The sequence below is a fragment of the Microcebus murinus genome, chromosome 9, assembly GCF_040939455.1.
Source record: "Microcebus murinus isolate Inina chromosome 9, M.murinus_Inina_mat1.0, whole genome shotgun sequence".
NCBI lineage: Eukaryota > Metazoa > Chordata > Mammalia > Primates > Cheirogaleidae > Microcebus > Microcebus murinus.
The window spans coordinates 91,461,612-91,487,084 of record NC_134112.1 but is presented as its reverse complement, the minus strand read 5'-3'; the positions used below and the strand labels follow the sequence as shown (position 1 = coordinate 91,487,084).

Below are 25,473 nucleotides of genomic sequence, written 5' to 3'. Positions count from 1 at the left end.
GGCACTCTGAATAATATAATGAAGTCTGAAAAACAGACTACTTAGGCCTCATTTCCTACAAACCCCAGCCCACTTACCCTATAGTTATAAAGTCTCCTTTGCTGACAGCATCAGGCTCAATGCAAATGTTCATAAAGTCTTCTTTACTCTAAAAAGATTAAGAACACTAATGTCACTAATCTTAAAATTTTGGCTAATGTAGCCTGTTGTCATCCTCAGCTTTGGAGGTTCATATCTTGAAGTTGTGCATTATGCAGAGGACATTACTTCTAATGGTTTAATTCTGAATATATTTTCAGCCCTTTTTCCCCCCACTAAGAGCTTTACTAAAATATAATTTACATAAGATTCATCTATAGTGCTTTGTTTTTACTACATAAGCAAAATAAAAACGTGGGGAGAATGTTTGGACAATCTGTCACTCACTAGTAATTGCAGCTGTTCTAGCCTCTAGGATTCCTTCCCCTGCAGGCCAAGATTTCTGCCCCTGTATCCTAGCGACTCAATGCTCACGGTACATCGGCTTCACACCAGACCACAGTATTAGCTGCTTGGTGTGGGGAGCTCAGGTGTCTGCTTTTTTAAATGCTCTACATAAAAATCTGGTGTGCAACTGGACTTGAAAACAGCAATCCATTTATTCCATGATAACATTTTAAAAACCTATTTCCAACCACAGAAAGCTCTGGAAGATTTGAAATACAAGGAAGTGGCTGTGAAAACACACTTGGTTCTTGTACCAGTCAGTGGCTAGTGATGCAAACCTAGTACTCTGTACATCATTCCCACAACTATGTCTGCTTCAACTAGAGGACTTGTTTCTTTTTGAGTTAGTACAAAATCTAGCCCTGGAAGGCTGGGTATGGTGGCTCTTGCCTACAATCCTAGCACTCTGGGAGGCCGAGGCAGGAGGATTGCTTGAGCATGCGAGTTGGAAGCCAGCCTAAGCAAGAGTAAGACCCCATCTCTACTAAAAATAGAAAAATTAGTTCGGCATCATGGCATGTGCCTATAATCCCAGCTACTTGGGAGGCTGAGGCAAGAGGATAGCTTGAACCCAGGAGCTTGAAGTTGAAGTGAGTTATGACGATGCCACTTGCACACTACCCAGGGCAACGGAGTGAAATTCTGTGTCAAAAAAATACAAACAAACAAACAAAAAAACCTAGCCCTAGGAAAACCCACAGGCCTTTGCCTAAGGTCAAAGGGCAGTACCAGAGCACCTCTGTATTGCTTAACTAGGAATTACAAAACATAAAGTGGATGGTTTTACTCAAAGTGCCAACTGTGTACCATAAACTCTTCAGTGTGCTTGGGTTACATCAATGAACAAACATGAATTTCTGCCTACAAAGAACTTAACATTCCACTGTGGAGAATGAAGAGGATAAACAAATCATAATAAAACGGTAAGTTTTAGACTATATTAGATAAATATACTAAAAGTATCTATTATACTTTATACTTATATATATACTTTATACTTATCTATTATACTTTTATAATAGATATACTAATAGTTCTATCTACTTTATATATTGGATAAATATACTAAAACTAAAAGTTTTAGACTATATTAGATAAACATACTAAATACTAATTTGAGAATATTAGAAAATGAGATCAGGCCGGGGACGGTGGCTCACGCCTATAATCCTAGCACTCTGGGAGGCCGAGGCAGGCGGATTGCTCAAGGTCAGGAGTTCAAAACCAGCCTGAGCAAGAGCAAGACCCTGTCTCTACCAAAAATAGAAAGAAATTAATTGGACAACTAAAAATATAGAAAAAATTAGCCGGGCATGGTAGCACATGCCTGTAGTCCCAGCTACTCAGGAGGCTGAGGCAGAAGGATTGCTTGAGCCCAGGAGTTTGAGGTTGCTGTGAGCTAGGCTGATGCCACGGCACTCTAGCCCAGGGTACAGAGTGAGACTCTGTCTCAAAAAATAAATAAATAAATAAATGAGATCAAAGGAAGATAAGATAGGACTGATGGCAGTGAGTACATTTGTAAGGAGGGTACAATTGAGGAGGTAGCCTCTGAGCAGAGACCTGGAGGCCAGGGATCAGCAGTGAGATTATCCAGGCAGCAGTTCCCACACTCTACTCAGATTCTGTTTTTTATTTGTTAATTTAAAAAAATAATTAATTCAGAAGAACAATAAGCTCCTACAACAACAAAATAAAAATAAAAATAAATAAATAAAAAAATAAAAAAATAATTAAAAAAAAAAAACCCCTCAAATTGTGGACCCATCCTAGAGCTTCTGGTTCAGGAACTCTGGAGTGAGGCCCAAGAATTTTCATTTCAAACAAGTTCCTCGTGAGGCTGATGCCATGTGAGGACCAGACTTTGAGAACCACTGATCTAGGGACAAGCAATCCACTTTTGAAGGTAGAAGAAGCATGCCTGATCCATACAAGGAACAGCAAGGAAGGCAGTGTGGCTGGAGCAGAGTGAGGGACAGGAACAGTTGGAGATGAAGACAGGGAAGAGAGGAGCTAGGGTCAGTAGGGCCTCACGGACCATAAGGAAGAATCTGGCTTTTAGGCTGAGTGACATGGAGAACCACTGGAGGGTCCTAAGGACAGAAAACTGATCTGGATCCACTTTAATAGGATCCCTCTGGCTGCTGTGCTGAGAATTAAGATAGGAGTAGTATTGCAGAGGGGTTGCAGAGAGAGACAGTGAGCCAGGAAACAACATCATAGAGCAAAGACCAGGAATGGCCCAGCATTCAAGAGAGGCCAGGAACAATGATCTGGCCTGATGATAAGACATTGGAAGTGGGGGAGAGCCTTAGGGGGAAGGAGGAAGAATGCCTTAAAGCAGCGACAAGGAGTCACCTGGCCCAGTGTGCCAGGGATGAAGGGAGAGAAACAGCTACCACTTGAAGGTGTTACGGGGAAAGCAGAACCTCAGGAGAGCCAGGCTTCAGCCTGGGATTGGCAACCATTTTCGATAAAGGGCCTTGAAAGTAAACATTCTATGCTTGTAGACCCTGAGGTTTCTATCACAGCTACTCAGCTGTGGTGGCTGAAAGCAGCCAAAGCTAACACTTAAATGAATTAGTATGCCTATGTTCCAGTAAAATTTTACTTATAGACAATGAAATTTGAAGTTCATGTAATTTTCACACATAACAATAATACTTTTTATTTTTTTCAACTATTTAAAAATGTTAAGGAACATTCTTAGCTTGAAAGTTGTACAATTACAGGCAGCAGGACAGTTGGGCCTAGGAGCTGTCCTTTGTTCTTAAGCTTTGTTCTGGAGGTACAACTAAGCTCTTGGAAACTTGATTCTTTGGGGGTTAGCCTTTTGGCTTTGTGAGGAGGGAACAGAGCAGCCTTTAGTCTGGAACTAATTTTGACCCACCAGAGGCAATACCTTTCTGAAGACACTACTCACTGCCCCATGTCTGACCAGGATTTTCCACTGCAACTGGTTGGGGCATGAACTCTTCCTGGCCCTGTGACATGACGACTGAAGCTCCTGGGATTATCCCTCACTGGCAGTCCTTTCTCCATCTCGGGCCGTCTCTCACATGCCTGCCCGAGTAAGTACTCAGCTAAAGACTCCAGAGCAGGCATCCTCAAACTACGGCCCATGGGCCACAGGCGGGTGTTTGTCCCCGTTTGTTTTTTTACTTCAAAATAAGATATGTGCAATGTGCATAGGAATTTGTTCATAGTTTTTTTTAAACTATAGTCTGGCCCTCCAACGGTCTGAGGGACAGTGAACTGGCCCCCTGTTTATAAAGTATGAGGACCCCTGCTCCTGAGGAATCTCTGCAGACCTCTGTCTTGATTCTTAGTGCAGCTCTCATCTCTCCATACAGCTCTCTTGTATTCTGCCTGCAATTCTAGCTGCCTTGATTTCCCTAAATTCTCAAAGCCCCCCCCCCCAAGCAAGGGAGAACACTGGGCTCTGTCTGGGCTCCCTGTCCTCATGGTGTGGCCTCTCTTCAGCAGTAAGTTGGGGCAGGCGTAGGGCCCACCTTGTTTGATTCCCTTCTTTCTGGACTCACTGTCCTACACTGCTTGTTTCATACCAGTGTCTGTCAATGGTTGTTTCATAGAGTTTGTCCAGTTTTTAAAGTGTTTAGGTATAAAGGTAAAGCTATTGCTTGTTGCTCCATTTTAAGTCTCATATTAACATTCTAAAATCAATTCACTTTATTGCACTGACAGATGAGAAAACTTTTATCATCTCAATAGATGCTAGAAAGGTACTTGATAAAATTAAATATCTAAGACATTTAAGATGAAAGATAAAACCTCTTATCAAACGGAAAATAGAAGGGATTTTCTTAATCTGACAAAGGTTACCTACAAAAAAACCATCAAATTCTAAATCAGAAATAAGATAATGACTCTGGTTATCCCTACTTCTATTCAACACTGTACTGAAGTCCTAGCCAGTGCAGTAAGACAAAGGAAAGGATTGTAGTAAGTATTTGAAGGGAAAAAATAAAACTTGCACCATTTACAGTGTATATGACTAAATCCGTAGAAAATCTGAAAGAATTCAGACAAACTTAATAAATAACAACTTAATTGCGTTGCTGATTCAGCATCAATACAAAAAATCAATTATATGTCCATCTAAACCAGTGAGAAAATAAAATTTTAATAGATACTACTGATAATAGCATCAAAAAATTAAGATAACCAGGAATATATCCAGCAAAAGAATGTTATAGAGAAAACTATAAAACTTCACTGAAAAACTCTGTAGACCTAAATAAATGAAGAGGTATAACACATTCATATGCTGGAAGAGTCAATATTGTAGAAATGTCATTTCTCCTCCAATTGATCTATGGATACAATGTAATCCAGATCAATATTATAACATTTTTATGTGGAATTTAATAAAATATTCTAAAATATTTATAGAAGTCAAAAGAGCTAAGAAGAGTGGAGACTCTTTAAAAAGGAGAAAAAGAGGAACTTATTATAAAACTATAATTAAGAGAAGATGAGTTATCAGTTCAAATATAGAAAAGTAGAACAACAGGAGAGACTAGCAACAGTCATGTATATATAGACACTTGATGTATGGCAGAGGATTACTGAAGATGGATGGGAGAGAGTGGACATTTCAATAAATTGTGCTTGGACAACTGGCTTTCTATTTGGAAAGAACATAAAATTAGAGCCTTACCTCAATCATTCACAAAATTCAATTATAGGTGGGAGTATTTCCTTTTTAAGCAAAAACAGAACCATTTAATGCAAATAATTTTAACCTGGTTTTTCTTTCCAGGCCACATATAGAAAATAATACATATATAAATATATGTATATAACATATATGTTATTTTAAATAGATGTACCAAAAATTAATCAGTCTGATTAGCTTGTTTCATATATTTTACTATAGTAAGTACAGTGAATATATCTGTACAAGAGATCCTAATTTTCATACATTCCACATTCTTAACGCTTCTTTCATATTCTGAATGTACTTCTTTTAATGATAAGTGAACACTATGAACTATTACATGGCAGCTTCATTGTCTTTGAATATTTTATTGCATTTGCTTTTATTTTTACAAAAAGTGTGGAAGAAAAAAATGAATGTGCTGCTACTAGTGATAAGAAGCCCCATATCATATACTTTTATAATTGGCACAGAGATAAAAAGCACTTGGCATTCTGAACGTGACTAATCTTGAGCCGCAATCATATCCTCACTGCACTCAGTGCATTCAGTGGTATTCAATCATCAGAGAAAAGAACAATGGTAAAGAACATGAACACAATATAAGGAATACATGTTATCAAAGACTGGGTATAAAGGAAATGTATAATTAGAATTTTATCTTTTTTAACTTTCTCTGGAACAGAATCTATTTTTTTAACCTTCATATACTTACTTTCACCAATGTCTTCAAATTCTATTATGTAAAAGAGGACTGCCTATATTATATATTCATCAGATTATTTCTGTAGGATAATTCCTAGAAATACACTTAATAGGGTAAGGGGTATGCATATATTTTAGACACTTCATATATACTACCAAGCTGCCATCAAGACAAGGGGTTTCAATTTATATTACCATCAGAAAGATGGGACACTGTTCACTTCCCCATTCATACCAGTATGAAGCACTATCATGCTTTTTTTTTTTTTTTTTTTTGAGACAGAGTCTCGCTTTGTTGCCCAGGCTAGAGTGAGTGCCGTGGCCTCAGCCTAGCTCACAGCAACCTCAGACTCCTGGGCTCCAGTGATCCTGCTGCCTCAGCCTCCCGAGTAGCTGGGACTACAGGCATGCGCCACCGTGCCCGGCTAATTTTATATATATATATCAGTTGGCCAATTAATTTCTTTCTATTTATAGTAGAGACCGGGTCTCGCTCTTGCTCAGGCTGGTTTTGAACTCCTGACCTTCAGCAATCCGCCCGCCTCGGCCTCCCAAGAGCTAGGATTACAGGCGTGAGCCACAGCGCCCGGCCTTATCATGCTTTTTAATCTACAACAATTCAATAGTTAACATTTTAATTTGCATTTCTTTAACATCAAGTACTTTTTCTGTTTCCTTACCTAAAAAATGCAGATAAGAGTTATATCTACCTGATGGTATACTAATATAAGTTAATATTATATAAAATTCTTAGGATAGTACCTAGCATATAGTAAATACTCAGCAAGTATAAGCTATTTTTTCATTTTTATTTCTTTTATGAATTTTCTATTCTTTTGCCCATTTTTTTTTCATTAGTCCTTTGCCCAATTCTTACTGTTTTATCCTAAAAGTTTGTTATAAAGAAAGTGATTAATTATTGGGTCTATCACATCCTAATATTTTTCACAATTTGTCATTCAAAAGTTTGTTTATAGTGTCTTTTTAAATAAGTAAACAAAGGCTTCAGTATGATTTTTGCCTTAGATGTTATGCTTAGAAAGGCCTTGTCCATAGTACTGTAATGGTTTTATTTTTTTATTTTTAGCTCTTTAATCCAAGTGAAATTTTTTTCAAAGGTGACGGGAACTTTGTTTTCCAAATGTTTTGCAATGCACATGTATTACTTTTCTAATTATAAAACAGCTCAATACTCTATTCTCATTATATTCCAACTGCATCTACCAGTTTTCAGATTGGTCGGGACAAATGTGAACAGACTTCTTTAATTTGCATAAAGCTGAATATAGTAATTAGTCCACAGTTAAGAATGACTTTTCTATTGGCATTCTCATTAATATGAATTACTAAGGTTCTCTCAATGCTGGGGTCAGTAAATTTTTTCTGTAAATGGCCAGAGAGTAAATGTTTTAGGTTTTGGGGCCAGTCTATGTGGCAACTACTCAGCTCTGCCAGTATAGCATGAAAGCAGCCACAGAAAATATGTATATGAATGAATATGGCTGTGTTCCAATGAAACTTTATTTATGGACACTGAAACTTGAATTTCATATACTTTTCATGTGTCACAAAAAATTATTTTCCTTTTGATTTTCTTTCCATCATTTAAAATTGGAAAATCAATTCTTAGTTTATGGGTTACACAAAAACGGGTGGCAGATCAGTTTGCCAACTCCTGCTTTATTTGGTCATTTTTAAGTGTATTGTCTATAGCAGGGCTATCAACAGAGCTTTCTGTACTGGTGGAATAATTTTATATCTGTGATTTCTAATATACCAGCTACCAGCCACATATGACTTGTGAGTACTTGAAATGTGGTGAGTGTGACTGAGGAACTGAGTTTTTAATTGTATTTCATTCAAATTAGTTTAAATTTAAGTAGTCACTTGTGGCTTATAGCTACTGTAAGGGACAGTGCATATCTATAGACTGGACCCAAATAAAATTATATGTAAGTAATAGATGTGTGTGTTTTTCTCCTGGAAAACTAAAGCTACATATTTAATATGGTCACAAAAATAATGGATATTTATGCAAGTAAAAGCTACACAATTTTTTATTCCAGTAACAATTTTCATTCCTAAAGGCCGTCTGCCCTAAGTCCTGAGGGCCACCTAAACAACGAGCAGCACACATGATCAGAGCCCCTAAAGCATTTGTGCTGGGACTGTCCCAGCATTTTCTCATTGCTGTTACTCCTTAAAGACACACCACATCATCTTTTTCATGACCCTTTCCACTGTATCCCCACTGGGTAAAAATAAAAATAACTGAATTAATGGAAGAGCATGTAGCCTTTGTCACTTTTCCCAGATACCAAATGCTTTTCTAATAAAAAAAGCACACTTACTGTCAGGTCAAGCTGACTGTTCCGTGTTGTGATGGACAGTTCAATAGTTGACAGCTGCACTTCTTTCCAGACCTCTGGGCTCACCTCTTGAGAGGGGGCTGTGGGAATCCATTAGATACAGGTCAACTTCTTCCATTAACATTTCACCACCCACCACCACCACCTTAGCTGCAGCTGTTCGGCTCAGCTTCCCAAGCCTTTACGGTCATTCTCAACTTTAGTTTTATTTACTTTATACTTCTTGTAAACAGCCAGACTCAAAATGGAATCCCTGTGCCTAAAACATCTCTACCAAAAGCAGTCACCATAACATAAAGAGGGTGCACAGAGACTGCAGTGTCCGTTCATGAGTCCTGCTCTGGCAGTACACACAAGGCTGAATACAACGATCCTCAAAAGGCTTTTCCTGCTCTAAGTCTCTAAAACTGATTTTGGGGGTCTGCTCTAGGGCAATTCTAAACGGACCAGGGCTCTCCAAGTTTCAGTCACCGCATTGCTCACCATCCTGTGGTTGTGCCCAGAACGATGCCAGCCTTCGTAATATTCTCCTATACAAGGAAGGCCGGGGAGAGGTCTCTTCTGGTTCACTGGGAGATCTCTCTGTAGGTCCCGTGTACGAGATAGAGGCTTGATGAGTCTGAGGCCACTCCTTTTAATGTGGAGAGAAAAGAACTTCTGTCATGCATACACAGTTCCAAATTCTGGGGGTTTCTCCCTGCAGAAGTTAGCCCAATATCTGCTACAAAGCAAATTAAAAATCTCCTTTCATGGAATAGATGCTCTCTAATTTAGAGCATGGAATCCTTAAGCTTTCTCTTCCTGTTAAAGCTCTGCCTGAAATCCATGAACCCCACGACTGCTGCCTCCAGTGCTCTCCCTAACACAGAGCAGACAGATTAAAGTGGGCTAACAACCACCATCTACACTTCTTCAGAAACAAATCAGTATGAATGAGCATGGAATCTTCCTGTAATAAATTTATCTTTGGTTTACACATGGTGATTCAAAAATGAAATTGATGAAATCCACTTGCATCAAATATCTGCTTCACTTCTGGAATCATATTTCACACACAGGCCAAAATGGGTTAGCCCAGGCTCACACTCCAGCCCAAGGCTTCTCACTTCTGCTTCAAAGCCCATCCTCCTCAATCTCTAGATGTTTTGTCTTCTATTTCCTGGCACCCCAAGTCCAGGGCCATCCTGGATTGCAGGAGTGTCCAAATGAACAAGTAAAATCATACCCTGGAGGCAGCCTCTCGGCCTTTGACACCACCTCTAATTCACCACAGCCACCCATTTCCAGTCACATCCGTGGCCCGTAATGTCACCCAGAACTATTCCATCTTGGAAATCTAAAACCCTGACATCCTACTCTAATCACATCCCATATTCTCCTGGTTGATTCTCTTATGCTCAGTGTCTCTCAGGGTGAGCTGCTCCCCTGTTCTCAAGTTTCCATGGGGAGAATCACAAAGGAGTGACAGTTCCGGCTTCTCTTACTCTACGGCTCACTCATTCCTCCCCAAGTCCAGAAGGACGAATGCACGGACCCAGCCCTTCCTTCCTCTCTCTGAGAGAATGCTGTCCTCGAGGCTCACACATTCCCTCTTCCTCATGAAGCCAGCTTACTGTGCTGGTCTCTGCATAGGAGGAGCCATTTTCACTGGATAAGTTCAATTTGGAGTATTAGAAGATCAGAATGTGACGACGTGTCTAGTGTGTGCTTCACTCCTGCTGACATTTATAAAGCTGACATTTTGATCTCCATCTGCCTGGTTCCTCCATTTGTTTTCACAACTTGGTTCCAACTCAGAAGAGGAAGAGAGGGATATTATTTTGATAGATCCCCACAACACCAAGTTTTCAATCACATTAAGGATTCCACTCCTTTACCACTCATTTTCCTTCAGGGCCAAATCTATAGTTGATTATTTTAAATTGCTTTCTTTTCCCATTTACTCTTGGCCCACCTTTGTCTTTATTCTTGCATAACATGTGCCCTAAAAAGACCCAATTCTGACTCCACAGCATGGATCAGTATTGCTAGGGGGGAAAAATGCACCTACTGAGTACAGATACAGGGAAAAGCAACCACCCAATGGAGCGTACTAGTGTCACTACAAATTCCTGGTCTCAGGTCCTCAGTGCCACTTGGTAATCTTTTGGGGCCTCCTTCCACATTCATCTTTCTTCACAGCTCCACAGACTGCCCCCACAACCTACCTCATTTTTGACACTTTGCTTCCTGCACTTCAGTGAGAGTATCAAGGACATCAGTGAGAACTTTTTAACTCTCTATCCTCTTGTTTCGATCTGAATCTATTCTTACTTCTCTCCTTTACCAGTGAAAAAGGTGTCCCTCATCCAGGTCCTCTGGATCCCAGATCCTTCTGCCTGCTCACAGATTAACTAATTTAATTATGCTGTCTCTTTTCTCTTCACCTCTTCTCAATGCTTCTTTTCATTTGCTTCAGGGTAAAGACATGGATACTTCTCCAATTTAAACAAAAAACAGGCCAGGAGCAGCGGCTCATGCCTGTAATCCTAGCACTCTGGGAGGCCGAGGCGGGCGGATTGCTCAAGGTCAGGAGTTTGAAACCAGCCTGAGCAAGAGCGAGACCCCATCTCTACTATAAATAGAAAGAAATTAATTGACCAACTAACATATATATAGAAAAAATTAGCCGGGCAGGGTGGCGCATCCCTGTAGTCCCAGCTACTCGGGAGGCTGAGGCAGGAGGATTGCTTGAGCCCAGGAGATTGAGGTTGCTGTGAGCTAGGCTAACGCCACGGCACTCACTCTAGCCTGGGCAAAAAAGCGAGACTCCGTCTCAAAACAAACAAACAAACAAAAAAAAAACCCCAATATTCCATTGACCCTGTATTTCTGTCTAGATTTTGCCTTTTCTATCTCCTTTTCTTCAAAGTCAAGCTTCTTGAAGTGGCCTAACCGTGCTATCTCTACTTCTTTACCTCAGACTTCTTTCTTAACTTTCTTCAATACAGCTTCTGCCCCCACACTCTGGAGGCTGCCAGATTCAATGGATACTTTCCTGTCTTTGTATTTAGTCCTTGCCGATGCTTCTGGAAACTCTCTCTTCTGTTGGCGTCTGTCAGTACTATCTCCTACATTTTCTCTTAGCACTTCTCAGTCATAGGTTGTGGTCCTTTAAATGTTTATATTTCTCAGGGCTATTCCTGGCCATCTCTTCTCAATGGTAACTTCACCAAACCCAGAGTTTCAAAGCCATTCACACACTTAAAACATCTAAATCTATTTCTTCAGCCCAGACCTACATCGCAGTCTTATCGTCACTTGTCTGTGTTCCAGGTATGTTATGTTAAACTCAACATGTACCAATATGAAAACGTCATCTTTCTTCAATTCTACACTTTTCCAACTTTTGAGGGTTCTAACACAATAGCTCTTTAATCTGTCCTTTGCTGTCAATACTCACTGTTACCACCTAACTACAGACTAACTATACCTCATCACTTCCCACCTGGATTACTTTATCTTCTATCTGATGGGCTTGCCTTTAGCTACCCATGTCCAATCTCTTGTCCCAACTGCTGCCACACAACTTTTTAAAATGCAAATCTGCTCATGTCACATTTCTGCTTAACACTCAATAACTCCCCAGTACTTAAGGATAAAAGTCAAATTTCACATCAAAACCTGCCATTCCCTAACCTTATCTCACCTCTAGCTTCATTTCCTGCCATTTTACTGCATTAACTGTAATTAATGATCATGTCACACCACTTTGACTTCCCATAGCCTGTCCCTCCACCTAGAATGCCCTTTATCTAGTTCTATATATATTTCAAAATGTAATGTAAATGTCATCTTGCCTTGGAAGCCTTTCTGACCCTCTGTCAGCCTCGACCACCCCTCCTCTCTGCTCCATCTTAGTCTTCCCATGTTTCTTTTATAGCACTTGCCAAACTGCTGATTTACTTGTACTTCTCTCCCCGCACATGGATACTTCCCGAGGACAGGAAACGTGTCTTATTTGACTTTGTATCCCAAGCGTATATCAATAATTGCTGATTAAATGGTGGTAACAGTTTATATTCTTCCACACGCTACCATTTAAATATGTAGCTACTCTGCACCAATTAAATTATTCCCTTGAGTAATAATACATTTTACTAATCCAGTTTGCCTTATGTGTAAAGCCTTGTCCTCCCAAGTTCATTTTTAAAATCATGTAGATTTGCTTCTAGTACTTTAATGATCTTAGTTTTTACATTTAATTTTTTAATCCAACTGGAATTTTTTAAGAAGGTGAAAGGAGCTATATTTTCCAATGAACATACATTACTTTTATAATTAGAAAAACACTCACTAACTCTGAATATTAACATTGGATCCAAACTTCTCACTACATTTGAACTCCATCTGCCAGTTTTCAGACTGGCCAGCCAAATTGTGAATATACTATTTTGATTTGCATAAAAGCTTAACATAGTATGTAGTCCATAGTTAACGATGACTGTTCTATCAGCATTTTCATTAATATAAATTGTTAAGATTTTCTCTGTGCCAACATATAGAGCACACTGGTCAACCAACATATAGAGCAGCACTGGTCAACAGAACTTTCTCTGACAATGAAAATCTGTATTCTCCTATATAGTAATTACTACCCATATTTGGCTAGTATAGTTTGAAACCTACTGATATTATACACAAACCTGTACAATTAGATATATTTAGATACAAATCTTTAATTCATTTCCAGGTACTAATATAGACAAACATACAAATAATCAATGAGATATATGTTATTCTGTTCAAAGTTTGTCTGACAAGTGTGAGTGAATTAACAGCAAAGGGAGGTAGGATGTTAAAGAGAAGTTAAATATGGGTTTGGTAATGGAGGGAATGAGTTGGTAGATGAGCGGTGACCTCTCATCAAACAGGAAAGCTTTCTGTATTTGTACATAATCAAATATGCCCCACTTTAGTGCTGGTGCATGTCACATGCATCTGTAGCGAAGAGTTAAAAAATGTCCCAAATACACACATCACAGAAAAACAACAAAATAACACAGGGCAAGTTTCTACAATGTAAATTGCATTTACCTTAAGAGTGCTGAAAAAGTGGGCTGCTTTGGTTTTTAGAGGCCCAAGATACCAGTAACTGAGAAAGACCAAAACAAAAATCTGATTAGAATATTAAAAGAACTATCAATGTGATAGACACCATTCATGACAGACAAAACATTAGAATTACACCTCTGCTGTGAGTGGCTGCTCTAGAAGCTACAGGATTGTGGCTTCTCATAAAAGAATATTACAGTAAATTTCTAATCTGCATTTCAATGCCTTGTCAAAAGGTATGTAATTAGTTATACAGTAGAAAGATTCTTGCAATTTACAAAAGATCTATAACCAGAGTCTCCTTGAATGCCTAAATTTACAAATATCACTATGCTATATCCTTTAAACCACAGAATATAGTTCGACATACAGCTGTCCGCTGGAGCATTGATTCCAGGACCCCTGAGGAAACCAAAATCTGTGGATGCCCAAACCCTGATATGAGATGGTGTAGTACTTTCATATAACCTATGCACATTCTCCTATATACTTATAACACCTAATACAATACACACCACTTCATTCTCATGAATTCAGTGCAGTACTCAGCCTGCGGCAGCTTTTAAATTTTGATTTTTGGAACTTTGTGGAATTTTTTCCCCAAAAATATTTTCCATTTGCAGTTGGTTGAATCCATAGATGTGGAGCCTGTGGATATGAAGGGCTCAGTGTACATTGAAAAGAGCAATGAGTAGAGGATGACAAAGCCACACTGCAGTGCAGATACTGCGTGATCTGACGTGTCACTCACAAGCTAACTGACTGGATCATATGCACCATGTCCTCTCACGCACACAAATGCACACACATATGCAATTAAAATTAGTAAACCAGCACAATCTCACATAACTCATGTTATACAGCTTTAAAATGGCAAATGTTAAATCTGGGAATAAAGAGGATCTATTGCATATTGATGAGTAGATAAAAGCTACTGGAGAGAGAAGGATGCCTAATTGGAATTAGAAAATGGCATAAAATAGATTCTTCCCTTACAACTTATCTCTGTTACCAAATCACCCATCTTAACAGCTCTTTATTGATTCTGATCAATATGTATTTATTTAGCACCTACTATGTATATGAAAGAAACAGAAGAAATACAGAGTATAAAATTTTGGCTTTTGGGAGTTTATGATTTGAGAAAATAAGGCCCAAATATGTAATATAAAGCAATGATTGACTATGGGCAAGGTATAAACTGATCACTATTTATTGGTAAGGGGAGTCAAAAAAGTACAAAAAACCATTAAGGGCCTAAAATCATTGGAGCAGCCATGCTTATATTAATAAAATGAATGGCACTGAGCAAAGTGAGGGTATGGAACTTAGCAAGATGGGTTGGCCTTAGATACATAAGAGAGAAGGAAACCATTCTAGGCAAGAGGAGCAAGACTATGGCAAGCAGCAAAAACAACAGCCAGAGAAAAGGGGAAAAGCTTAAAAGCCAAGACACATAATTACATAATATGGGATGATGACAGTATTCTGGCCTGGGATACCAGAATAAGGAGTTTAGACATAATCCAGTGGGCAATACGGAACCATTCTAAATTATTGTTCAGGGTAATATTATGATACTACTACTGAGGGCCTTGATCATTTAATTTTGGGGGTTTTACTATTTTTTAAGTTTATAGTTTGCTTCTTTCCCCAGTTAGCCAAGAAGAAAAACATTCCAGTTCAGGTAGTTTATTTCTAAAGTGTCAGCAGTTCCCTTCATCTCTACCAGTAAGTTTTGACACTGTGCTCATACTCTTCCTGTAACCAGCCAGGAAATACCTACTGTTTCTTCATTAACACAAACAGCAACTCACTGGACACTAAGGTGTTACATAATAACAATCAGAATTTTTAAATTCATTGTTCAGACACCAATCGAAATGCAGGGCAAATATGAGAGATACTCCCCAAAGGGCTGACCTGTGCTTATGCTTAATTATTGATTAACACATTTTAGAAAACAATTTGTTCTCACCAGACTTTTTGGGGGAAAACTAAGCAATTCCTCTTAGTGAGCTTCTGGGATTTGAGACTACAGATCAAACATAAGGCAATTTGTGGAATCAACATAATCATGGCATACTTGCAAATGAAAAGATGTGAAATATTTAAGTGTGCAGCGTGTAATATAATACAGCAATATCTCTCTTTTGACATTCCATTTGTCAGTAATTTCGCTAGCAAGAATAATAAAGTGAAACAGCGAGAGAAATTTCTGTAAAGAAAGTATGGCAGGTTTTGGCCCATGATATGAAAGAGGGGTTTCTGAAAAAAGCCCTGATGAAAGCTATGTGTGAGATCAATCATAATTCACGTAAATTGTACTAAAACTGTAAGTGCTCAGCAGCTTTAAGAAAAGGTAAAGAAAAGACCACCACCCACCAGGCATGAAGTGAACCTCACACAGGGTCTCCATCAGTCCTCCTCGGCAAGCCCTTGCCTACGCACTACCTTTCCACAGCAAATGGAACGTGACACACCCTCTTTCCAAACCTAGAGTTTCATTTCACACAATGCACTCTCCAAAAATAAGTTCACTCCCATGAAAAACCAGCACTGGCCCACTAATCAGCTCCTCAACAGGCCTGTTTCTCCCGTCTCACAGCACAGCTAGGTGTCACCTTTCTTCCTCTCTAAAAAAGGCTGCCTAGTGGTCTCTCAATCTGCAAGGTCTTTAAAAAAAAAAAAAGGCCTCTCAGGGGATGTCTTCAGCCACTTCAGCCAGGGCTGTAACAGCTCCACAGACCGGGGCTTAGGCAGTACCTTCTGCTTGGTACCCACCTAAGCCCACGGCAGGATGATAGGCTGTTCTCTCTCCCGTTTTTGTTTAAGAGACAGGGTCTTGCTCTGTCACCCAGGCTGGAGTGCAGTGGCACAATTATAGCACACTGCAGCCTTGAACTCCTGGGCTCAAGTGATCCTTCTGCCTCAACTTCCCGAGTATCTGGGACAATAGGCACGCACCACTATGCCCTGCTGGCAAACCAGTTCTCCCGGTAGTCTAGCCTGAGCCTAAGCTATGCTAAATATTATGTCTAAAAATAGAGACATACCCTTCTAGCTAGCTACCACCAAGCTAGTGTCTAGGAAACTGGAACTTTTCCCAACCTTTCTGCATGTAGGCTATAAACCTCTACCTGATTGTTCCTGTCTCCATTATTCATACATAATTCAACCTTCAGGCCCATCAAATTTATTCCCAGAAGATCAATGTAAGTTAAAACCTCAAAGGCAGGGACAGAACAAGACTTTTCAAACATCATCACACATGAGTACAGTAATCCTTTACTTGCTAACTCTGACGCCAGCATCTCTGAAGGATCCCCATCGAAGGCCAGTCATTGCAAACACAGGTTGTTCCTTTTCACCCTGCGAGTTAAATACACTTAATTAAATTCATGATTACAATAATTGGGAACTCTGTACATGTAAGTACCAAGCAAACATTCATGGCCTACTTTTCATCAAACCAAAAATGTTAAATGAATGTTCAAACTTAAAAGAAAGTAACTCTGGCCGGGCGTGGTGGCTCACACCTGTAATCCTAGCACCTCAGAGGCCGAGGTGGAAGGATAGCTTGAGCTCAGGAGTTCAAAACCAGCCTGAGCAAGAGTGAGACCCCGTCTCTACTAAAAATAGAAGAAATTAATTAGCAAACTAAAAATATATATGACAAAGTTAGCCAGGCATGGTGGCGCATGCCTGTAGTCCCAGCTACTCGGGAGGCTGAGGCAGGAGGATTGCTTGAGCCCAGGAGTTTGAGGTTGCAGTGAACTGGGCTGACACCACGGCACTCTAGCCTGAGCAACAGAGTGAGACTCTGTCTCCAAAATAAAAAAAAATAAAAAAAAGAAAGTAACTCTGTGAGTGCTTAGTAAAAATACTTGAATAAACCAAACTGTAAAATGAAACTAATTTTTACATATTAGAGCTCATAAATCTGCTGGCAAGGGAACATATTATCATATTTCAGACTATAAAGTGAGACGTACCTAACTATGCTGGGTCTCGGACCAATCAGTAGTCAGGTCAGCCAGAATTTCTTCTCTCTCCTATACTTGTCCAAGGCAAAGATAATTTAAGTTTGTGCTCCCTTTATAGGGTCAAGAGCTCTCAAGTGGCCGGGCATGGTAGCTCACGCTTATAATCCTAGCACTCTGGGAGGCCAAGGCGGGAGGATCACTCCAGGTCAGGAGTTCGAAACCAACCTGAGCCAGAGCGAGACCCTGTCTCTACTAAAAATAGAAAGAAATTAATTGGCCAACTAAAAAAATATATAGCAAAAATTCGCTGGGCAGGGTGGCACATGCCTAAAGTCTCAGCAACTCGGGAGGCTGAGGCAGGAGGATTGCTTGAGCCCAGGAGTTTGAGGTTGCTGTGGGCTAGACTGATGCCACGGCACTCACTCTAGCCTGGGCAACAGAGTGAGACTCTGTCTCATTAAAAAAAAAAAAAAAGCTCTCAAATAAGATCTGGTACTCTAGAATGTTTCACCTAAATATCTGAAAGTGTAGTCAAATATTTGTCACAAGTCAAAATACAAAGTGATGTGTTTTTAGTCCCATGCTTTATGCTCAAATATTGTATATTACAATCAGTGAGTTTCTAATAAATCAGTGAATGATGCACTATATAGAACAAATACACAATAGAGCCAATGCCCTTAAGAGTTGGTACTCTACAACAAAGCTTCTTTAAAAACTACAAATAATATACATATCAGGATTCTGAATTGGATTTTTCCTGTAGCTCAGAAGTACAGCTAAAGCCCAAGAACTGAAAATGGATAGACACAAAGTACCCCCACATTCTACAGACAGCCGCCAAATGCTAGACACAACGCCACAGAATTTGCTAAAAGGGGGCAGAACCAACTTGATTTCCACCATGCCATCACCCCATCACAGCCGTTATAAGCAGAAGATTAAAAAGTGGAGGAGAACTGTATGCATCAGAAGTTGCTGGCCTAGAAAGAGCATGCAGTGCCTTTTCCTGGGGAGGGAGTGCTTCCCCCAAACCCCATCTTCACTCCTGTTCCTGCTGTGCCAAAACCAAGTGGGCAATTTCTAGGAGAATCACACACAAGCAGGAGAAACCTGCAAGACAAAGACACTGGCCTGTGCTTTTTTGTTGCTTATCTGCTCATGCAGTAGGTTTGCTTTTCTGCTCTCTGTACCTGCTTCAACAAGGAAAAGGGAACTAGAGAGAGAGATGGCAGAGAAAAGAGGTGAAGGTGAGGCCCCTTGCTGGCTGGCACAGCAAGGACATGTTGGTCTCCTGGGTGCCAACTGGATATTGTGGAAACTATTAATAGTCATCTTGACGGTAGCCATCTAACAGCCTGGCCCAGGGCCATGGTGCTCAAGCAGTAAGAGGCCGTGGAGAGTCCCAGGCCTGGGAGCTAAGGAGCTGAAAGGGGTGGTGCTAGAACACATCTCCAACATCAGAAAACCAGGTCCTGGGAGGCATCCCATCAACTCTAGCATGAACCCACCAGACAGCCAGCACCAGGCCCTCAGCAACCAAGAGTGAACTAGAACGCTAGCTGTCAGTAAAAAGATTTTCTCTAGTCCTTCCTCTATGCATCAGTAATAGACGAGCTTAAAACAGTGGGAAGAAGGGAAAGTGGGATGAAAACATAGATACCTCAACGATGTTGCAGGGAGGGGGGATTGCTAAGTAAAATACGAAAGTGAGGGAAAACATCACTGATATAATGACATCTGAACAGAGGCCTGAAGGACACAAGCAATCCAAAAAGGCCAGAGAGGTGACAGGGACCAGATTGTGTTTGGCCTTGAAGGCCTTTGAATGACTCTGGCTTTGATTCAGAGATGGGAAACTGTTGCAGGGCTCTGGGCAGAGCAGGGACGTGCTCTAACTCATGGCCACACGCTAGGTATTGTGTGAGAAACGAAATGTAGGGAGGCAAGGCAGAAGGAATGATAAGAGTTAGAAGACTCCCGTAATAATCCAAATAGTGAAGGTGGCTATGGCAGGTGTTAATTGCAGAAGAAGAAGAAGCAGTGCTTGATTCTGGGTATTATCTTTTTATTGTTATTATATATAACTTTTCTTCTTTTTTTACTTTTTTTTCCTATGATCTTTGAAAGCCTTCTCTGGATGAGTATTATCTTAAAGATAGAACCAACGTGGTTTCTTGCCTGACTGAAACTGGGGAGTCAAAGATGACTCTAGCATTTTTGGATATAATAAGTGATGATTTTATCAAAGTATAAGTGACTGTTTAAAGATTATTTCCTAGTGATGTTACGTGCTGACCATTAAAAATTTATAACGTGCATAGTAACTTAGCACAACAGTTTTGAAGTAAGAATTCTCACATGCTACCTGAGTAATCGCAGGCAAATTACTTAACTCTGAACATTGGCTTCCACCTCTGAAAACAGGGTCATCTTTTTTTTTTTTTTTTTTTTGAGACAGAGTCTCACTTTGTTGCTCAGGCTAGAGTGCCGTGGCGTCAGCCTAGCTCACAGCAACCTCAAACTCCTGGGCTCAAGCGATCCTTCTGTCTCAGCCTCCCAAGTAGCTGGGACTACAGGCATGCGCCACCATGCCCGGCTAATTTTTTCTATATATATTAGTTGGCCAATTAGTTTCTTTCTATTTATAGTAGAGATGGGGTCTCGCTCTTGCTCAGGCTGGTTTCGAACTCCTGACCTCGAGCAATCCGCCCGCCTCGGCCTCCCAGAGAGCTAGGATTACAGGCGTGAGCCACCGCGCCCGGCCAACAGGGTCATCTTTTACTTACTATTAAAACAAACTTCTCCACATGATCTCCTGTGAGTGTAAAAGGAGTTATCACTACTGTACTCTCACCTGCTAGGACAGTGAGGGGCAAAAGCAAATAACTTTATAAATAAAATAAAATTATATTTTATATAAATTTTATATAAAATTTTATAAGTTTATAAATTAAATAAAATCAAATTAATAAAATTTAAAAATTACTGTTGTTAATCATAAAATGAGGTGACAGTGTAACCTTGCAAAGCATCTATGTGAATCAAAAGCATCCCTACTCTCACTATAATTCCACAGCAGTAACCTCTCAAGTATGTGAAGACAGATATGCTTTACTCATTCACCTTATAAATATTTATTGAACCCCAACTCTGAGCCAAGCATCATGCTGGGGGCCAAGGACACACTGGTGAACAAACTAACACACTCCCTACCTCAAAATGCTCCCAACCATTCTTTAGCCTTATGCTGCTCTCCCAGCTAAATGTCTAGTTCTTTCTTCCTCCATGATTTTACGGCCTCATTATCTTGTTTACCAGCCCCCACTACTGCTCGGCATTGTCCCTCTTAATTCTGTCACCTACAACTGAAATATTGAATCTAAATATGAGTCCCACTTTACATTTACCTTAACAAAAGTACTAAGGAAAAGTAACAGTGTGGCAAGTTTTTATACACCAGGCTTCCAACTTATATTAAGCTAATCATTCTTTAGTTATGGAATTAGCATTAACGTGTGTTATATAATAGGGACCAGAGATAAAACACTGTCTGCTCTCAAGGAGCTGGAACTATAGTGGAGGAGTATACAGACTCAGACACAAATAATAACATAATGTAGGAGATTCAGATTATAGGGCATGTTGAAAGCAGGTAAAACTGCATAACAGGTGGAGGAGCAAAGAAGATGGATGGTCAGGGAAAATACAACAAAAATTTTAAAAAAAAACACAAATTTGATTAATTTTAATATTAAATTTAATTGACAAATCATACTTGTATACATTTATGGGGTACAATGGGATTTGATATATGTATACAATGCAGAATGATTTAATCAAGTTGATTAACATATCCGTCACTTCATTTACTTAGCCTTTTTTGTCGTGAGACATTTGAAACTTACTCTCCTAGTTATTTTAAAATATACATCATTATCAACTACAGTCATCCTGCTGTGCAATAGATCTTAAAACTTATTTCTCCTGTCTAACTTTAACTTTGAACCATTTGACTAACATTTAAAAAAGAAATTACCTAGAATGGGGGAGGCTGGAAAGGACTAGAGAGAAAGAAGAGATATAGAAGAAAGTGCATTCTAGTCTAGTCACACTAAGAGAAACACCACTCTGTGGGTTTGCTCTGTCTGCAGCATTTCCCCAAATGTTTCATAGCATGCTAACAAGCATTACATCTAATAGTGCTGCTGCTGCTGCTGCTGACAGAAGATTCCATGGTGAAATGAGTTGAAAAATACCAAACTTACTTAGTTTAAGACATGTTATGTTTACTGCAGTTCTTAGAGTCGTTAATATGTTAATAATGTACATTATAAATTTCCAAAAGGGGAAATGCAATATACAGTTTTCCTGAGTTGTTAACTGTGCAACTCTTCTGTGGGAGGACATTTTTGCATAACTAATATTCCTTGGAAAATGCTGTTCCAAAGCATGTAGAGTAGGCAAGAAATGCTGAAGTAAGTACTCGAAGACTTCCTGACTGGTGCTGTAAAGCTAAATTCTTCACTGGAGGGAGGCATTTTAGGAATATTCTGTTACAATTAACTGAAAAGCCCTGCAAACTCCAAGTTCCACTGGTGTGGAGTGCTAAGTCCTAAGCAAGGGGTGAGATTGGCTCTGGGCAATAGGAAATGAGTCACCAAGGCATACTATGTGTGAGCAGCTCTGCAGAGGCCCAGTGAAAACGCAGGCATGGAGCTGGAATCAGAAGAGGCCTGAGGGTCAGTTGTGGAGAGACTAGTCCCTGTTGGGGTACACACGAGCACAGTAAAAAGAAGCAAGGTCAGAAGGACAGGGTAGAAACCAACAGACAAAGTACCACTGTATCTTAGCCCCCTGACAGCCTGGGCAGGGAGTCAGGTTATGGATGGATAGGTCCATCCATAACAAAACAAAAACAAGCAAACAAAAACAAAAAGGGAAGACAAACACACAGCCAGATCTTAACAGCAAAGGAGATGTGCTGCCCAAATTCACACACTCCCCTGGAAAGAGTAAATCTCTGAGAGAAAATGGCCTCTTAGTTTGCGGAAGAAAATAATTAGGAGAGCTGGTTAGAATAAAGGCTTAAGGAACATTGAAAAGAAAGTAATTCTTGTCAACTAGATAGGTGTCTAATCTAAGAATTTTAGAGATCCTAGATTAAAAGAAATAGCCAAGCTAGAAGGAACTCTCTGAAGAAGTGCTGAAGCCGTTCCAAGCATCATCTTAAGGGAATGATCAGAGCCAGGATCTAAAACGAAGGAGTCCATGTAATTAGTCAGGAATGACAGAGAAAAAGGAAAGATTCTGACTCCTCATCACCTTTCCTATACACCCTATTTTGTTCTGGGTTGGCAGAGTCTAAAAGAGTCCACTTGAGAAAAACAAAAAGAAAAAACTAGAAAGAATTCCATAAATCTTTCCACTAGTTACTCTAAAGTCAAGTACTAGATATTACAGATGTTTATATGGGACAAACTGCCCTTTAAAAATCACAGAATCGTGCCTAGTATGACACCACCTGGACAAAGTAGTGAAATGAAAAAGCAATGGACCATGACAAAGAAAATCTAGATTCTAGTTCCACCTTCAGCACAACCAGTCACATAATCAAGTAACTTTTTAATCTGTCAAATGAGGATATTCATATACATCTAGACTTCCTCACCAACTTAGAGGTGCAAATGAGATGTAAGCACACACTGAACCATGTGAAAAACTAAGTATAAGGCACCATTATAGCTTCCAAGAATTTTCTTTTATCTTTGGAGAATCTTTAGTCATATGTTTAATGGGGTTTGGTTGTTCTTTAAAAGAAAAAAAAATTTGATATCAGGCTTTATCTACAATGCTTATGATATGAGGCTTTGTTGCCAATGCTTTTCCTCATTCTGAAAGCAATTTGCAAAACTAAGGAAAAAGAAGATGAATTCAGTTTGGCTGGGTTCCTCAGAAACCAGAGTAGAGGAGGTTGTACCATGTTTTCTAGGAACTGATTTGAAAGTTTTCTGCTCCAGGGCTGTCACTAATATACAGAGCCTGTAGTACATTTGATACTGGTTTCATCACTTCACAAAATCAGTATATATGAAAAAGATAAAAGAAACAAAAGGCATTTCAATACAAGCACAGAATGAATTTCCAGTTAAATTCTAATTACTCTGGAATGTGTTACTTCTAACACATATATAGGAAACAGCAAATCAGTCATTAAGAAATATATCCTGACTTATGTCCTACTATAAGAACAATATCTTAAATAATATCTTCATAAATACCAATCTGTAGTACTTTTCTTAGGTTAGAATTTCTTTCAGTATAGCCCTTCCATTTATGAAAACAATTTAGCTTTATTATATGCTAGAAAATCAATGGCAATTTAAATCACTTTTATCATGACCAATGAGGTCATGGTAGAGAATCTAGATATCAATGCATGAAGAAGAAAGGAAAATAAAGGGCTGCAAGCTCATGGGTTCATCAACTGTAAATATGCACAGAGCAAACTCTATATAACTAATAGTGACTTTTTAGGATTGAAGTATGGAATCATGACACAGTTTGGATCCTTCTTTCACAAAGATCAGGAAACATGAATGAATATAAAATGTTCTGTTCTAAGGCCAAATGTGGGTAAAGTATACAGTCACTATTGATAACATTATTTAACTTCATGGCTCTGCCTTCTTAGGAATTTGCCCTTTCTAGGGGAAAAAAAAAAAAAAAGAGTTTATATGAAAGAATAGCTACTTAGCTACTGTCCAAGTGAGAATATCTGTTTTTTTAGGAATTAATTCTTTTTTAAGAGAGAAGCCTGATCAAGAATCAAAAATGGCTATTGGGAGCTGATGAGCCAAGATAGCCGGCTACAGACATCACTTGTCAGATGGTCCTGGCCAGAGGTTGAAAATTGGACTGAGGAGAGCAGAGACTCACAGTCGCAGCTCAGTTGTGGATCACTGGGAGAGACAACGCAGATGTCTGGGGACCCCACCGAGAAAAACTGTGAGGCTGAGAAAGAAGAAGACAGAGGGGAGAAAACAGCAGTGCAGACCAAACCCAGAGAGGCTCAGAGCCCAGTGAAAGGGTAAGGGGGGTTGCCCCTCCCTTTGATGAACAGCGGGACACAAAATACACTGGAGGCACTTCCACCGGCAGTGAGCCCAGGCATGGCAGCTAAATAGGAATAACAGGTGAACCAGGAAACCCCAGGACTTTGGGTGTTCAAAAGGGACACCCACAGGAGAGTGCCATGAGAGACTCAAGTGCTGGATTTCTTACACCTAGAAACTTCCTTCTCCGCACCTCCTCCATTCATTGCATCAGAGAAAGTAATTTTATCTTGGGCTGGCTGGTAAACACAGCCCCCTCACCCCCATTACAACCACACGAGTACTCTGAATCCAGAAGCTCACAAACGGCTGTTCTCCTACCATGGATGCACATTCCAAGCTGAGCCCACAACAGAGAGCAGGGCCACCACATTTATGAGCGTGCCAGACCAGGTATCCCCTGGACAGGACTGTGGTGCAGGGAGACACAGAGAATAGGACTTGCGCCCGGACTTGGGTGGCGAGGAAGCCCTTGTGGACACGTTGTGGCTGGTTTTGATTTTCTATCCAGGCCACTAAAACTTTCTCCATATCAGCAATAGGGCTATTTCACTTTCTTATCATTCATGTGTTCACTGGAGTAGCACTTTTAATTTCCTTCAAGTACTTTTCTTTGCATTCAAAACTTGGCTGTTTGGCACAACAGACCTAGCTTTGGACTGTCTCAACTTTCAACATGCCTTCCTCATTAAGCATTAAGATTTCTAGCTTTTGATTTGAAGTGAGAGATAAGCGACTTTCCCTTTCACTTGAAACAGAGGCCACCGTCGGGTTATTAATTGGCCTAATGCAATATTGTTGTGTCTCAGGGCATAGGGAGGCCCAAGGAGAAGGAGAGAGGTGGAAGAACAGCCAGTCAGTGGCATAGTCAGAATACACAACATTTATCAATTAAATTTGCCAACTGACACGGGTGCAGTTCATGGTGGCCCAAAACAATTACAATAGTAACATCAAAGACCACTGATCACAGATCACTGTAGCAGATGTAATAATGAAAAAGTTTGAAATACTGCAAGAATTACCAAAATGAGACA

The 25,473-nt window shown here is 39.8% G+C and overlaps 1 protein-coding gene across 1 annotated transcript in view; it reads right to left on the bottom strand.

Annotated features, from left to right (window-relative positions):
• Positions 1-25,473, bottom strand: part of AGK (acylglycerol kinase) — an 89,036-nt gene that overhangs the window by 13,463 nt on the left and 50,100 nt on the right. Inside the window, exons 10-14 of the mRNA XM_012768031.3 lie at positions 16,628-16,707; positions 13,318-13,375; positions 8,725-8,872; positions 8,224-8,321; positions 78-148 (exon numbers count right to left, since the gene is read on the bottom strand). Coding sequence (XP_012623485.2) covers positions 78-148; positions 8,224-8,321; positions 8,725-8,872; positions 13,318-13,375; positions 16,628-16,707 — 455 coding nt within the window. The remainder of the gene's footprint in view (positions 1-77; positions 149-8,223; positions 8,322-8,724; positions 8,873-13,317; positions 13,376-16,627; positions 16,708-25,473) is intronic.